Consider the following 15,581-nt stretch of genomic DNA (forward strand, 5'->3'; position numbering starts at 1 on the left):
CTTCATTTTAAAACGAGAATATTATTATATTTTATTCATCATGAGGATTAGAGATCATGTAGGTGAAAGTATACTTAAAATTTCTAAACCCATAATAGGTAATCAGTAAAAGCTAGAAAATACTAATTTTACTTCTAAAAACATATTTCCACTCTCCTTCAGAAGAGAGAAGTTAATTCACACAACATCAATAGTCCAATATCGCTTTATATTATAAAATAACTATAAGTAATTATGCAGTGTATAAACACTAAAATGTTGGCCAGCTCTAATCAATCAGATTTTAACTGGATTAAACTAAATTTCCATGAGTGGAGCTGGACGCCAGCTTAGGAGTCAGTACAGTTGGCTCTGCTGTGACTTGCTGTGAGCCGGTGGGTGGTTCATTTAGACTCCATTTACAAAACTGGAGTGCTGAACTAAAAGATGTCTCTGTGTTAAGTGTCTCTGTGTTTGAAAGTTCTCTGAGGCACACAGCAATCTCTCTAGCATATTGGTTTAGAGCTTAGGTTCTGGATCAGGAAGACTTGTGTTCCTGTTTTGTTCATTGTTTGCCAGATGTATGGCACATTCGAGCCAAATCTCCCCTTTCTAAGAATATGGGGAAAAAAACCCCAAAAAAACTCCCTTCAGTATTCCTGGAGGTGAGGGGTGGGAATGGAAGTGGACTCTCTTCCTAACAGAAAGATCAACCATTAAAAGGCTAGAGAAGGCATCCTGGTTGTACCTCAATTTCTTATTTGTGTAATAATGGGTGTAATATACCAAACTTAAAGGGTTATCGTGAAGATTAAATAAGTTGATATATGTATTATGTTTAACAGAGGCCTGACACAATTCAGGGATTCATAACATGTTCAGTAACTAAAACAAATTATTGGGATTTTGAATAAAGCTACAAAGGCCACTTACAATAATATTTTCTTTTCAAATATTTTCAGAGTGTCTAAATTCTTATTACATTTCTAAGGGCATTCTAAGCCATGAAAGCACGAGGTTATATCATTATAGTAATGATTTATTGAAACCATTGTAGATTTACTTATTGAAAAACAGAGGCAAATTATTTCTACGACATAATTGGTGAGCAAATAAAAGAGAATCTTTATGATTAATATTAATCTAGAAAAAGTGTTAGTACTGCCAGAAAAGAAATTAGATATACCAACTGAAGAATTAAACTTGACTTGCTCGGACCCTTAAAGAAATGCTGTGAAGATAAAGTTTTTGAACCAAACATATCGCAGTGCTGAGAGGTGCTGAAGGTATGATGTAGGAGGCCTTGGGCCCCCTTAGGGACTGAGCTGACAGCAGAGTCCTATGGCCTGGCAATGCCAGGGAGTTCAAACAGAAGTCTAAAGAATTACACTGGCAATTGGCCCCTGCCGTTCCATGGATATAAAGGGATCTGTTGGTGGCATTCTGTCACATTAGTAAAATCTTAAGATAAATACCATGTGAAAAAATATGGTACCTCAATGTTACCAAAATAGCGCTAAATAATATTTATTTAAGGGCTTCTATGCCAAAAACATCCCTGAAAATAATTTGGATGTTGTAATACAACTTGATGTATACTTGTTTTGGGGATGCCTTTTAAATTTGGTTGCCTGTTTTATTTTTTAACATGGTATGTGTCAGGAGTATTTTGGCAAAACTTTCTGCCATATTTAAACCTTATGATTGATGTCCAGAGGGTTCATTTATTTCAAAAACATATGTATGATAAATAAATTATGGGGACTGTCCTCAGTAATTGTTGTTTCTCTGCAGATGAGATAAGTCACGTGAAGGTGCTTTATAGGCAGCAGTAATCTTTAAATTGTTGTTATTTTGAAAACTTTACTGAAAAATGTTCTCATCTTCTTCTGGGCGTATTTGGGTCTAATTCTGCAGGCTATTCCTGTTATTCACAGACTGCAGTTGATTGATGATGCCTTTTCCTTGTCTAAGTGAGTATATTTTCTTCTCTCATGGTTTCAGAATATACCTTGAGAACTTTACAAAAATAATAGCTTCATCACTATGAATTTGATTATTTAGTATATACCGGCCACAACTGATTAAGATTAGGATGAAATTCTGTAGCTGCAATGGAATTTTATAATATAATGAGTTGCTGGAAATAAAAAGACTACCAATTAAGATTTGGCAATGATTTCTGTTTTCCAAGGGTGATGGCTATAATTTTAATGCAATCTTGCCTGTATTTTAATATATTGCAGAATTATTTATTTTATTTATATTAGATTTACTCAGTGTAAGATATGCTGCTAAGTGTTTAACCAGGTAAATTAATAAATGTTCAGAATTTAAATTTTCAGGCAATAAAATTAAGGAATATATGTAATACGTTATCTAGTATTTTTTCTCTTTCTTTAGCCAGCCATATTGCTTGAATAAATGTCTACTTATTTTATCCTTCTTTCCTCCTTTTTCCCTCTGTGACTTGCAGTACATTTCCTTGTCTGATACTTGGCTGAAATTCCTCTCTCTCTCTCTAAGATCACCATGACTTTGCTATTATTGACTACATCCTCCTGAAAATGTCATTTTGGCTTCCTGAGACTCTGATATGCAAACCTGGTTCTCCTCATGTATCTGACTCCTCTTCTACTACTGTGAGCTTCTTAGGACCAATCATGGTTATATTACTTTCTTCTATCTTTTCTTTGGTAACTCATTCACTCTAGGGTTTTGGTGACCATTTTATTACGTATCTGTAGAGTGCCAGCAGATGTAAGGTCCTCAGTAAATGTTTGCGGAAGGACATGTTGATGACTTCCAAATCTACATTGCTACTTATCTTTCCTCCTGTCTTAGGTTTATCCTGTGGTCATACAAATTCAGTGCCTTAAACACTGAACTTCATTTTTGTCTCCACCTTGCTCTTGCTATCAATTTCTCCCTGCATGTCAAAGTTACTCTTCTTTTCATCACCCAAACATGAAACCTCAGAGATATCCTTGATTCCTCTCTTTGCTTCATCTTACATGCACAGTCACCAAGTCCTATCTCTTCATTCTTAGAAATGTCTTTTGGAGGCTCACTTGACCACTTTCACTGCTCCCACACTAAGCCAAGCTTTCATCATCTCTTGCCTGGCCTATTAAATTAGCCTCCAGCCTTCGGTCCTTTTGAATTTCATTCTGTCTTCTTTAACACTATTGCAATAAAATTGTTAGACATCAATTTCATTATGCTATTCCAATTGTTTAAATACCCAGAGTACCTTTCCACCTAATCTAAACTCTTCATTCTGACATTCAAGGATCTTCACAGGTTTGAGCCAACTTACCTATTAGGCCCCATTTCTCACTATACACAAAGGAAATCCCCTGCCTCAGTTAGCTTCATCGGCCCATCACACTAATTCCCACCTTATCTTATTTGTCCTGGGCTGCCTTCCTCTTTTTCTACCTATTTTAATCCTATACATCCTTCACTGCTCTTCCCAAGTTTCTCCTCCATGAAGCCTTCCTTGACTTTTCTATTTTACCCCTGACTTTAATATGTGCATATTTTCCTTCTTTGCTACTTTGTAGTATTCACTGCCTTTTCTGGGACCTTTCGTTACTGGTTTCTTATGCATAAGTCTCAGCTCTTCACTGAAGCTCCTTAGTGGTAGGCAAGTGCAGTGTCATATGTACTACAGGCATACCTCGTTTTATTGTGCTTTGCTTTAAGACTTCACAGATAGTGCATTTGTTACAAATTGAAGATTTGTGATAACTCTGAGTCAAGCAAGTCTATCAGGATCATTTTCCAGCAGCATGTGCTCATGTTATGTCTCTGGGTCACATTTTGGTAATTCTTATAAAATTTCAAACTTTTTCATTATTGTTATATCTGTTACAGTAATCTGTGAACAGGAATTGTTGATGTTATGACCGTAATTGTTTTGGGGTGCAATGAATCATGCCTGTATAAGGCAGCAAACTTAATAATTGTGTGTGCTCTGACTGCTCCACTGGCCAGCCATTCCTCCATCTCTCTCCCTCTTCTTTGGCCTTTCCATTCCCTGAGAATCAGTAATATTGAAATTAGGGCCGGGTGAGGTGGCTCACGCCTGTAATCCCAGCACTTTGGGAGGCCGAGGCGGGCGGATCACGAGATCAGGAGATCAAGACCATCCTGGCTAACACAGTGCAAACCCCATCTCTACTAAAAATACAAAAAAAATTAGCCAGGCGTGGTGGTGAGCGCCTGTAATCCCAGCTACTCGGGAGGCTGAGGCAGGAGAATGGCATGAACCCAGGAGGCAGAGCTTGCAGTGAGCAGAGATCATGCCGCTGCACTCCAGCCTGGGCGACAGAGCGAGACTCCGTCTAAAATAATAATAATAATAATAAATAAAATTAGGCCAATTAATAACCCTACAATGGCCTTTAGGGGTTCAAGTGAAAGGGGGAGTCCTGAATCTTTCACTTTAAATCAAAAGCTAGAAATGATGAAGTTTAGTGAGGAAGGCATGTTGAAATTGAGATAGGCCGAAACTAGGACTCTTGCTCCAAATGGCCAAATTGTAGATGCAAAGGATAAGTTATTGAAGGAAATTAAAAAGTACTACTCCAGTGAATACATGAATGATTAAAAAAAAAAAGTGAAACAGCCTTATTGCTGATATGGAGAAAGTTTCATTGATTAGGATAAAAGATCAAACAGCCACAATATTCCGTTAAACCAAAGCCTAACCCAGAGCAAGGTCATAACTCTCTTCAATTCTATTCAGGCTAAGAGAGGTGAGGAAGGTGCAGGAAAAGGTGCTAGTTTAAAGCTAGCAGAGGTTAGTTCATGAAGATTAAGGAAAGAAGCCATCTCCATAACAAAGTACAAGGTGAAACAGCAAATGTTGATGTAGAAGTTATAGTAAGTTATCCAGAAGATCTAGCTAAGATAATTGTTAAAATGGCTGCACCAAACAACAGGTTTTTCCATATGAAACAGTCTTATATTGGAAGAAGATGCCCTCTAGGCCTTTTGTAGCTAGAGAGGACAAGTCAATGCCTGGCTTCAAAGTTTCAAAGGACAGGCTGACTCTCTTGTTAGGGGCTAATGCACCTGGTAGCTTTAAGTTGAAGCCAATGCTCATTTACCATTCTGTAAATCCTAGGGTCCTTAAACATTATGCTAAATCAACTCTGCTTGTGCTCTGTAAGTGGAAAAACAAGGCCTGGATGACAGCACATCTATTTACAGTATGGTTTGCTGCATATTTTAAGCCCATTACTTAGATCTACTGCTCAGGAAAAAAAAAGATTCCTTCCAAAATATTACTGCTCATTGATGATGCACTTGGTTACACAAGCACTATGATGGAGAGGTACAAGGAGATTAATGTTGTTTTCATGCCGACTAACACAATATCAATTCTTCAGCCCATGGATCAAGGACTAATTTCTACTTTTAACTCTTATTATTTAAGAAATACATTTTGTAAGGCTATAGCTTCCATAGATAATGATCCTTCTGATGAATCTGGCCAAAGTAAATTGAAAATCTTCTGGAAGGGATTCATCATTCCAAATGCCATTACGAACATTTGCAATGCATGAAAGGAGGTAAAAAAAAATCAATATAAACAGGAGTTTTGAAGAAGTTTTCAATCCTCATTGGTGACTTTAAGGGGTTAAGATTTCAGTAGAGGAAGTCACTTCAGATACGGTGGAAATAGCGATAGAACTAGAATTAGAAGTGAAGCCTGAAGATGCGACTGAATTGCTGCAATCTCATGATCAAACTAGAATGGATGAGAAGTTGCTTCTTATGGATGAGCAAGGAAAGTGGTTTCTTGAGAAAGAATCTAATCCTGGTGAAGACGCTATGACCATTGCTGAAATGACAACAAAGGATTGAGAATATTACGTATACTTAGTTGTCAAAACAGCAGCAGGATGTGTGAGGGGATTGACTCCAATTTTGAAAGAAGTTTTGCTCTGGGTAAAATGCTATTAAACAGCATCGCATACTACAGAGAAATCTTTTGTGAAAGGAAATTGAGCAATTTGGCAAACTTTATTGTTGCTTATTTTAAGCAATTGCCATAGCCACCTCAGCTTCAGCAACCACCATCCTGATCAGTTAGCAGCCAAGGTTATGACTTGCTGAAGGCTCAGATTGTTGTTAGCATTTGTTGACAATAAGCTACTTTTAAATTAAGGTGTGCATACTGTTTTTCTTAGACATAATGCCATTGCTACTTAATAGGCTACAGTATAGTGTAAACATAACTTTTGTATGCACTGGAAAATCAAAAAAATTGTATGACTTGCTTTATTATGATATTCGCTTTATTGTGGTCTGGAACAGAATCCACAATATCTCTGAGGTATGCCTGTAGTTGGTGTGCACATCAGTAGCTGTCAGAGCATTAGATAGAGAATGACTTCTAATTAATATTTGTTGAATGCAAATTATGCTGTCATAAGAATGCATACAGAATGCATAACTCTTCTGTTTCCTAATAATCAGTCCAACATTTGGCCTGAATTTTCTCTAGCCTTCAAGACTTTGGACACTTGAAAGTACCAAATTGAAATGGAAGGCCTGTCAACTTTGCTTGGGTTTCATCCTTTCTATAAGATGGGACATTTACCTTCTCGTTTCTTGACTTATTCACATGCCTTATTGAAGTCATGCATTGAAACATGGAACAAATATCGAACGCATGCAAATTACTTAGCAAGTGAAGGTTTTTTGAGTGTGTGTGTTTTTAAATCAAACAGAAACAATTATATTGAGATTGAAACAGCACTTGAGTTAACCAAGTACCTTGCTGAAGAAGATGAAATTATAGTATGGCATACAGTCTTGGTAAACTTGGTAACCAGGGATCTTGTTTCTGAGGTGAACATCTATGATATATACTCATTATTAAAGGTAATTTCATTCTTTCTTATGTAGTTTTTAAATAAATCCTCTCTTCTTCTTTTCATATTTTAGCCAGCATCTGTGAGACAGGTCTTTTCCAAAGTAATAGTCTTAGTTCCATATATATATATGGAAATATATACATTTCCTTCAAGGGCTGATTGATCTTAGAAGAAAATACCTTAGTCATAGACCTGGTCTAGGAGATGAGTGAGGTTTGGAAGGGTACTTCATTCTTGGTGAAGTGACAGTGTGTCCTAAGAAACCAGAAGTGGATGGAAATGGTATGCCTGTTTTTTTTTTTTAGGGAAAAGGATAGTATTTCTTAGCAACTATTTTCCTAAGAGATTGTTAGGCAGCCAGAATGAAATGTAACAACTCTGTGTTTATAATTGCAATATTCTGACTCATAGGAACAGCACTTAAATCCAGAGAGATATATTCCAGAAAATGTAAAAATTTGAAGATGCTTTTGATATTAGGAAAAGAAAGAGAGAAATTAGAATTACTGAACAGAGAAATGACATGCCATCATAAATGAAAAAAAAAATTTTCCATTTTTAGATCTTAAACAGTAATTATAGGAAAAAAATAGCAAAGGTAAAATCAAAGCGAAAGTTAGGTAGCCCTCTTTGGGGAGTTAGGGGTCACACAAACCAAAAAGTATGTTAGGTAATGATTTCAAGTGAATTTCTGGACCATTCGGAGGGTGAGATCACAAATACGTCTAACGGCCCCAGACTTTCTTTTTCCTAGTGGCCGAAGTACCAATGGGAATTTAGCTGAGCTTGGGATGGTGATTAATAAAAGAAGGCACTAAAATTTTGGTGGGATTGAGGAGGCTCGTTGATAACATCTGATGACTTGTTCTGGGTAAAGATGTAAAACTAATATTTGTTTTTAAAGAATTTCAATGAACAGCATCTAGTTAATTCTTAGGGATGTATTAGTAAACGTCTAACTTTTATAATTTTATATTTACCAGCTAATAGCTTATATTTATTTCAAAATTAGGGCTTCAGTGTGTCCAGGACATAAACCAGTTCTTTTTTTTTTAAGGAATGTATACGTAGCATGGATGTTTTATGGTAGAAAGACTATTTTATATTTTTACATTTCTTCTCTATTTTGAACATAACTGGAAATGTATGGTATGATGTTAAATGATCATTGTAGCCAATATTTTTTGAGTTCTTGCTTTGTGCCAGGCAATGTGCTTGCAATATATTATATTATTTAATCCTCATAATACACTGTAACATTGGTATTATGGTAAACCACATTTTATGAAAAATGGAACTAAACCCTAAGAGGTTAAAAAATAAAACAGTTATATATTTAGTAACAGATAAAGGTAATTTCTGAAGAAATATCTGCCACTTGTCTATCAATGTCTTTTCAGATAAATAAATAGAAACACAGTGAAAATTCAGTGTTTGCAAGCCAGAACTAACAGTGTATTTTCTTTATTGTTTATAGAGGTACCTATTAAAGAGACTTAATTTAATATGGAATATTTATTCAACTATAATTCGTGAAAATGTGTTGGCATTACAAGATGACTACTTAGCTCTGTAAGTATGTTTTCAGAAGTGATAATTGAATAAAATGCATTCATATTAATAGGCTTCCAGAAGTAATAAAATAAAATCTTCATATCTGTTATTCATTGAGAGATTTTATATGCTATTATTATTTGAGAACAATAGCTCAGAGGTTGGTGGGCTACATGTATTCTAACAGAAGTTAGTCGTTTCAGATCTTAATTTACCTGCAAAGCACGTGCATGTACACATAGGAGCTTATAGCTCTATATTCTCAAAGCCTAGACTACTGGTTGAAATTATAAATGTGTCCTGCTATTGGTGAAGATGTGCTAAGCAAAGCTAGCCTATACCAGTGAGTTGAAGGGTGTGGGAAAGCCACCGGGGAAAAGGTCCCCTCTGTATTTTATTATTAACAGAAATTCAGTCATTATGCAGATAAGATGAAGTAGGTTGACAGTGATATAGATCAGTCACTGCTATAGAGATCTGTGAGCACAAGTTAGTTTCACAAATGGCTTTCATATTACTGGTTTGGTGAGGAGAGTAAGCATGTTGTCATGGTGGTCTAGGAAGGAGGCAAGAGGCAAAATGGGGTGGTAGTATTTCTGTCTTCCTTGTGCCCTAAGTTTTGTGTGTAGGATGGTCTCTATATATAGGGAGGGACTCTGTAGCCAATAACAGTATAGGGATTATACCTACAACTTCTGGTAAACATCAAGTTCAAATCAATTAGACCAAGCAAGAAATACAAAATATATAAAGTATGATTATTCTGTCTCAATAGTACTCTTCTGGGAGGGCAGAAATTTTAGTGCTAACAGATGTGATTAGAAGGACATAAAATGTAATGGATGAGTAGGTGGACAATAGTAAGGACTAGCTGGGATCGAGAATGGTTAGGCAATTTGTATGAATGAGTGGGAAGGCAAAAGTGTGCTCAATCAGGCAGCACATTTGTTAACCAGACATTTCCTTGGCTCTCCTAAATTGGACTGAAGTAGCCTACTTTTTATAGCATCCCAGGGACAGTTCTCTTCAGAGAAGCTCTAGGGAGTTAGACTGCACTTCCACAGAACTCCAGCTTGTTGCCACCGGCTTGAGAATGGGATGGGTGAGGAGAGGGGGTGAGTAGAGTATGTAAATGAATGCCTAGAACTGTCTCTCAGAGGACCTCCACCCTTGCACATTCCTCTTCAGCTTATCAGAAGGTCAGGCCAGGCTGGGTTGAAACTGGAGGATGGAGTAACAGAGATTTGGCGCTTGCATTTTCTGGAAACTTATGACCAATTTGGGTTTCTTTACCCTGACCCCAAACCTGGAGTAGGGACCACAAGGCATCACTTACCTGGATTTATTATTGGTCTTCACTGTATTCTTTTGAACTTATTTTGTTTTGAAGTACAGTGTACACCCCTGCTCAGCTGTGAAAACAAATCAAACCAACCAAACACCTTTATTCTTTTTCTGAACATGTATGTAACAGCCAGGAGGAGTAGAAGAAACACACTAAAGCAAAAGAAAACAAACTGTAGAAGGAGAGAAATGAACTATTCCCTTTCCCTTTCTTGTATAGAGAAAGAACTTTATTTTAAAGTCTATTAGATTAGATACTCTGAAATCATTTTTTATCCATAAGGCAATTGTAGTAAAAGACAGGAAAAATAAATTGACAACAGCTGTGGAGAGTGTGTACACCCATGTGTGTTTAAGGGAGATGAAGGATGGCAGTAATTTGTTTCCAACTTTCAAAAAATACTGGCCTTAGGAGCTCTTTTTGGTGCCTAAGAGCCTCTCAGTAAATATTTCTCTGAATCTTAAATACATCTGTCATCCACAAAAACAATTTTTTAAAACAAACCTGATGTCATTGAAAGGATATTTAAAAATACCCATCTTTTTATGAAACACATATTCTTGGAGGCAGAGAAAATGAAGGTGGTAATGCAAAATAAACTGTTTGAATTTTCCTTCAAGAATATCACTGGAAAAACTTTTTGTAACTGCGTGTTGGTTGGGCCTTGAAGACTGCCTTCAGCTGTCAAAAGAACTTTTCGCAAAATGGGTGGACCATCCAGAAAATGAGTAAGAGTAATATCGTAATTCCTCTTGTTTTTGTCCTATTTTAGCACCAGCAATTTCCCTTTTTGATGTACTCACTGTGGGAATGAGTGTTTTGCTTTCACTTGGTTAGGCGCTCTCTCCTACTATTCTTTTCAAATACCTTTTTTAAAAAACCAGGGTTTAATGTGGGTCTGTGTATAACGATAGACTAGAATTTATACAATGAATTGTCACCTAGGACCTCTCATTGCCAAAGCACTCTTCCAATAAGCACTTACTTTGAGCTGTCTATGCTTGTTTTGAGTCTTAATAGGTTGTTCTTTATGATTGTTTATGATTGTTATATCTATGAGTGCAGCAGAGCACCTCTCTCTCCATCTCTCTCTTAGTTTGTTGCTTCACTGAGCTCTGAAACTCTCATTTTGGTTTTATTACATTTGATATAGCACCTGGGATGAACTCTCAGGAAACATGATAATGAGATACAAGACCAACTTGTATTATCAATATACTCTATACTGTTCTAATTTGCTTCTTTCTTAAAGCCCCTTAGTTTGGAATTTGATGATCTTTTCTCATGGAACTAATGCTAATGACAGTTCTGATAATTGCCTCTCTAGATTCCTACTTTTGACCTTTATATCTGTGACTATAAATATTTTTTCTAGATTCATACTTCTAAAATATGATAACCTTGGTAAACATAACTACTATGAAAAATACCATTTTATGTTATATTTTACAGAATACCTTATCCAATTAAAGATGTGGTTTTATGTTATGGCATTGCCTTGGGAAGTGATAAAGAGTGGGACATCTTGTTAAATGCTTACACTAATACAACAAACAAAGAAGAAAAGATTCAACTTGCTTATGCAATGAGCTGCAGCAAAGACCCATGGATACTTAACAGGTGATTATGGTCAACTTACCTTGAAAGTTTCTGGTAGAGGAATTAAATTAATAAAGGAAAAAAATAGAAATGTGCTAATGTAAGTATTAAAACGTTGCATATTTGTGCTTCACTACCTTAGAACCATGGGATTTTGATTTCATTTATTTAAATTAACTCTTTATGTTGGATGTTTAAAATGTATTTTTTGAAAATGCACTTTTGCAGATATATGGAGTATGCCATCAGCACATCTCCATTCACTTCTAATGAAACAAATATAATTGAGGTTGTGGCAGCATCTGAAGTTGGCCGGTATGTCGCAAAAGACTTCTTAGTCAACAACTGGCAAGCTGTGAGTAAAAGGTAAGAAGGAAAGTGAGACCTTTCTTTCATTTAGGTCACTGGTTTGGCACTGGAAGCTCAGCTTTAGTCTAGCTAGGCCACAAACGTCCTTTGCATTGACTAGAAAAGTGATCATTTTTCCTTTGTTTAGTCTCACTACAAACTGCCTGTGTTATGGAAGAGCAATACATGAACTTTTAACTATGGCTTGAATATTTTTATCTTTTAGTTGACAACATGCCATGCTCATAAAACAGTTGCCTATTCTACTTCTGGTGAATTTGCCTTAGTTCACTTTTCTTGCACATTCTGCTACAAAATGTTTCAGACTCAAATTAATTTGCTTTCTACATCTTATGCATTTATTTTTAGGGCTTAGTTTATATTCAGCAGTTTTGCTCAATTTTGCTAATAGTTTTGTTTGAATAGACTGTTACATTATTTATGGATTGTAAGAAGGAAATAAAAGTTCAACTTAAAAACTAAAATTTTATTTATAGTCAAAATGACAAAGGAATATTTACTTAGTTCTTTGTACATCTGAATATTTAATTATCACTAATTAAACAGACATATTTGACATGATAATATGTATTTCACTAGTCCTCATGTAATGATGAAGGTAGTATAAAATTATAAGTAAAAAATCCTTATGCCAAATTAAATTTTATATTAATGGTGTGGAAAGTATTTATACTGAATTTGCTAAAATGTGACTGATCACTAACAAGTTAGCACTTAGTTTTTCTGACGCACATTCCACTGGATGCTACTTATGAAGATGGGGATGATAAGCCTTCTGGGACAGATGGAGACAATAGCTCAATCAGTTCTGAAATTGTTTTAACCCTCACTTTTGCAGACTCACAGTGCATTTTAGCATTGTAAAGTCTACAAGAAGCCCTGCAGAAGGAAACCTAGAGTTTTCCATACAGTTTGACTACATAGCGTCTTCTAGGTATAGTTCTTCCAAACTCCAGCTTGGGATACGTTGATGTAAACAAAACGTCATTTTGCCGGTAGACCAGTTGTTGCAGAAGAAAGACTGATGGGAGAAACAAAATTTTCCAACCCTCTCATTTGGTTCTGGAACTGAAAAAAAAAACCCATTAGTTAACATTTAGGCCTTGTATTCTTCTTCTATAGAGTGATAGATGTATTTGATAAATTCTAAGATTCTTTCTAGTAATAAAAAGTTTTAGTCCTTCTACATCAAGGTGCAGTTCAAATTGTTATTGGGGATGTAAAAGGATTAGGACTTGGTATCTGATAAATGCTGTAGAGGAGAGATGGCAAGGGCTTTTGGGGATTTAAGGGGAAGAAAGGGATGTGCATGTGATTTGAACAAGCGCAGTTGCAAATCTCCTTCTACCTGGAGGAGAGAACACCAGGAAATGCCTGGAGGCAGAGTTGGGAGGCCAACTTGGGACTAGTCACAGTAACTGGCAAGAGCTTAGAGCACTGGAGAGGAGTTAGGAGTGGGAAGGTAAGTTGAGGCTCAGAGAGAAGGACAGATGTTAACAGGCCTTGAATATCATGTGAAGCAGTTTTATTTTGTGTGCTCTTCATTGGTGATGTCTTGTTTCTAACTGGTGTCGTATGTGAAGCACACACAGGCTGTCCTGATTATGACAATGTGTTAACACTATTGGAGGTCAATTCTAGAATCGGGGCATGCGGATAGACTTAACTAGAGCAGTGTAGCAAAGTGGAGGTTTCTTCCTCTAAGAACTATGGAAAATGTCTCTTCATTACTGTCCTTTGTCCTTTTATTTATTGTGCTTTAGTTTTTCATGTATCCACTAGAGATATGATATGTCAAAGAGTTAAGGCAATAGAATCTAGAATCAGATCAATCTTAGGATGAGGAGAGTGCTAAATATGTAATCTTAAACAAGATTTTTAACCTAAGCTTCAGCTTTCTCATTCATAAAGTGAGGATAATAATGAATAGGCTTTAAGATAATTTAATAATGTGCTATTTAAAGTGATTGGTACATAATAAATGTTTAATGTTCATTATTATTATCTTACTGAGATAATATGATGTATCTGCTTTATTACAAGTCCCTATATCATTCACTTTACTTCTTTTTCTCAATATTGTCAGTTTCTATTTTTATGAAATTTATAACATCCCTCAGCAGTATTAGAGTGTCATGTTTAGAATGAAACACACATTAATGTTGTTCTTTAAAATAACATGTTTAGTCTAGGCATGGTGGCTCGTGCCTGTAATCTCAGCACTTTGGGAGGCCAAGGCAGGAGGATCACTTTAGCCCAGGAGTTTGAGACCAGCCTGGGCAATACAGAAAGACTCTATTTCTGCCAAAAATTTAAAAAATAAAATAACGTGTTTATGTATGCAATAATTACAGTTTTCACAGCCACCCATAAAATAATTGCCAATTAATAACCAAGACTCGGAAGTTAAATTACTTAAAGTCAATACCTAGTAAACAAAAGAGCTTGAATTAGAACCCGTATCCCCTGGCTCTGATTTCCGGCTCTCTACTTACTTTCTCCTAAGTAAGAAAATGCATACTTCCTAATTATTTATTTTATGAGAGTACTACTGAAAATATTTAATCTTTTAATGTGTTCTTAACTAATGCCTCATCTACATTTCCGGTGGCTCACGCCTGTAATAATCCCAGCACTTTGGTAGGCTGAGGCAGGCAGATCACCTGAGGTCGGGAGTTCGTGACCAGCCTGACCAATGTGGAGAAACCACGTCTCTACTAAAAATACAAAAGTAGCCAGGAATGGTGGCACATGCCTGTAATCCCAGCTACTCAGGAAGCTGAGGCAGGAGAATCGCTTGAACCCGGGAGGTGCAGGTTGCAGTGAGCCAAGATCACACCATTGCCCTCCAGCCTGGGTAGGCAACAAGAACAAAACTCCGTCTCAAAAAAAAAAAAAAAGATATGCTATATCTTTTAAACATTTTGAGATGCCAAGATTTGTTCAAATATTTTAAATTTGTTTTACTTAGAAAGCTCATCTTATGACGTGATTTATTTATCTCAATTCCAGAAAATGTTTAAATAAATGAAGTGACTTTTCAGTTGATTTTTAAGAAATTAATAAACTTAATTTTTTAGGGTAGTTTTAAGTTCACAGCAAAATTAAGCAGACAGAGTTCCTATATATCCCTCTCCCCACAGAGACACAACCTCCCCCTCTATCAACATCCTGCATCAGAGCCACACATTTACAGTCACGAGTTGATTAACAACAGAAATACATTCTGAGAAATGCATCCTTTGGAGATATAGTCATTGTGTGAACAGCATAGACTGTACTTACACAAACCTAGATGGTAGAGCCTACTACACACCTGGGCTCTATGGTACAGTCTATTGCTCCTAGGTTACAAACCTGTACAGCATGTTACTGAATACTGGAAGCAGTAGTAACACAACGACAAGTATTTGTGTATTTAAACATATCTAAACATAGAAAAGATAATGTGCTAAAAGGCATTGTGCTACAATGTTACAATGACTATGACATTGCTAGGGGATAGGAATTTTTCAGCTCCTTTTTAGTCTTGTAGGACCTCCCTCATACATATGTCCACTGTTGACTGAAACATTGTTATGTGGCTCATAGCTGTACTATAATTGATGAATATAAACAGGCACATCATTATCACCCAAAGTCCCCAGTTTACAACAGGGTTCACTCTTGGTGTTGCACATTCTATGGGTGTTGATGTATTAATGTATAATGATGCATATTCACCATTGTAGCATCATACAGAATACTTTCATCCTTCCCTCTGCCCATAGTCAGTTGCTTTTTTATGAAAATGTTTGAATAATCTACTTCTTATTCTAGAAGATTTCATTTTATTTTTGTTT

The 15,581-nt window shown here is 36.2% G+C and overlaps 1 protein-coding gene across 1 annotated transcript in view; it reads left to right on the plus strand.

The window, feature by feature from the left end:
- The window catches only part of LVRN (laeverin), a 66,707-nt gene that overhangs the window by 43,159 nt on the left and 7,967 nt on the right, over positions 1–15,581 (plus strand). Inside the window, exons 13-18 of the mRNA XM_004042378.5 lie at positions 1,897–1,952; positions 6,726–6,879; positions 8,350–8,444; positions 10,392–10,499; positions 11,224–11,391; positions 11,599–11,736. Coding sequence (XP_004042426.3) covers positions 1,897–1,952; positions 6,726–6,879; positions 8,350–8,444; positions 10,392–10,499; positions 11,224–11,391; positions 11,599–11,736 — 719 coding nt within the window. The remainder of the gene's footprint in view (positions 1–1,896; positions 1,953–6,725; positions 6,880–8,349; positions 8,445–10,391; positions 10,500–11,223; positions 11,392–11,598; positions 11,737–15,581) is intronic.

The sequence above is a fragment of the Gorilla gorilla genome, chromosome 4 (genome assembly GCF_029281585.2).
Source record: "Gorilla gorilla gorilla isolate KB3781 chromosome 4, NHGRI_mGorGor1-v2.1_pri, whole genome shotgun sequence".
NCBI classification, from domain to species: Eukaryota; Metazoa; Chordata; class Mammalia; order Primates; family Hominidae; genus Gorilla; species Gorilla gorilla.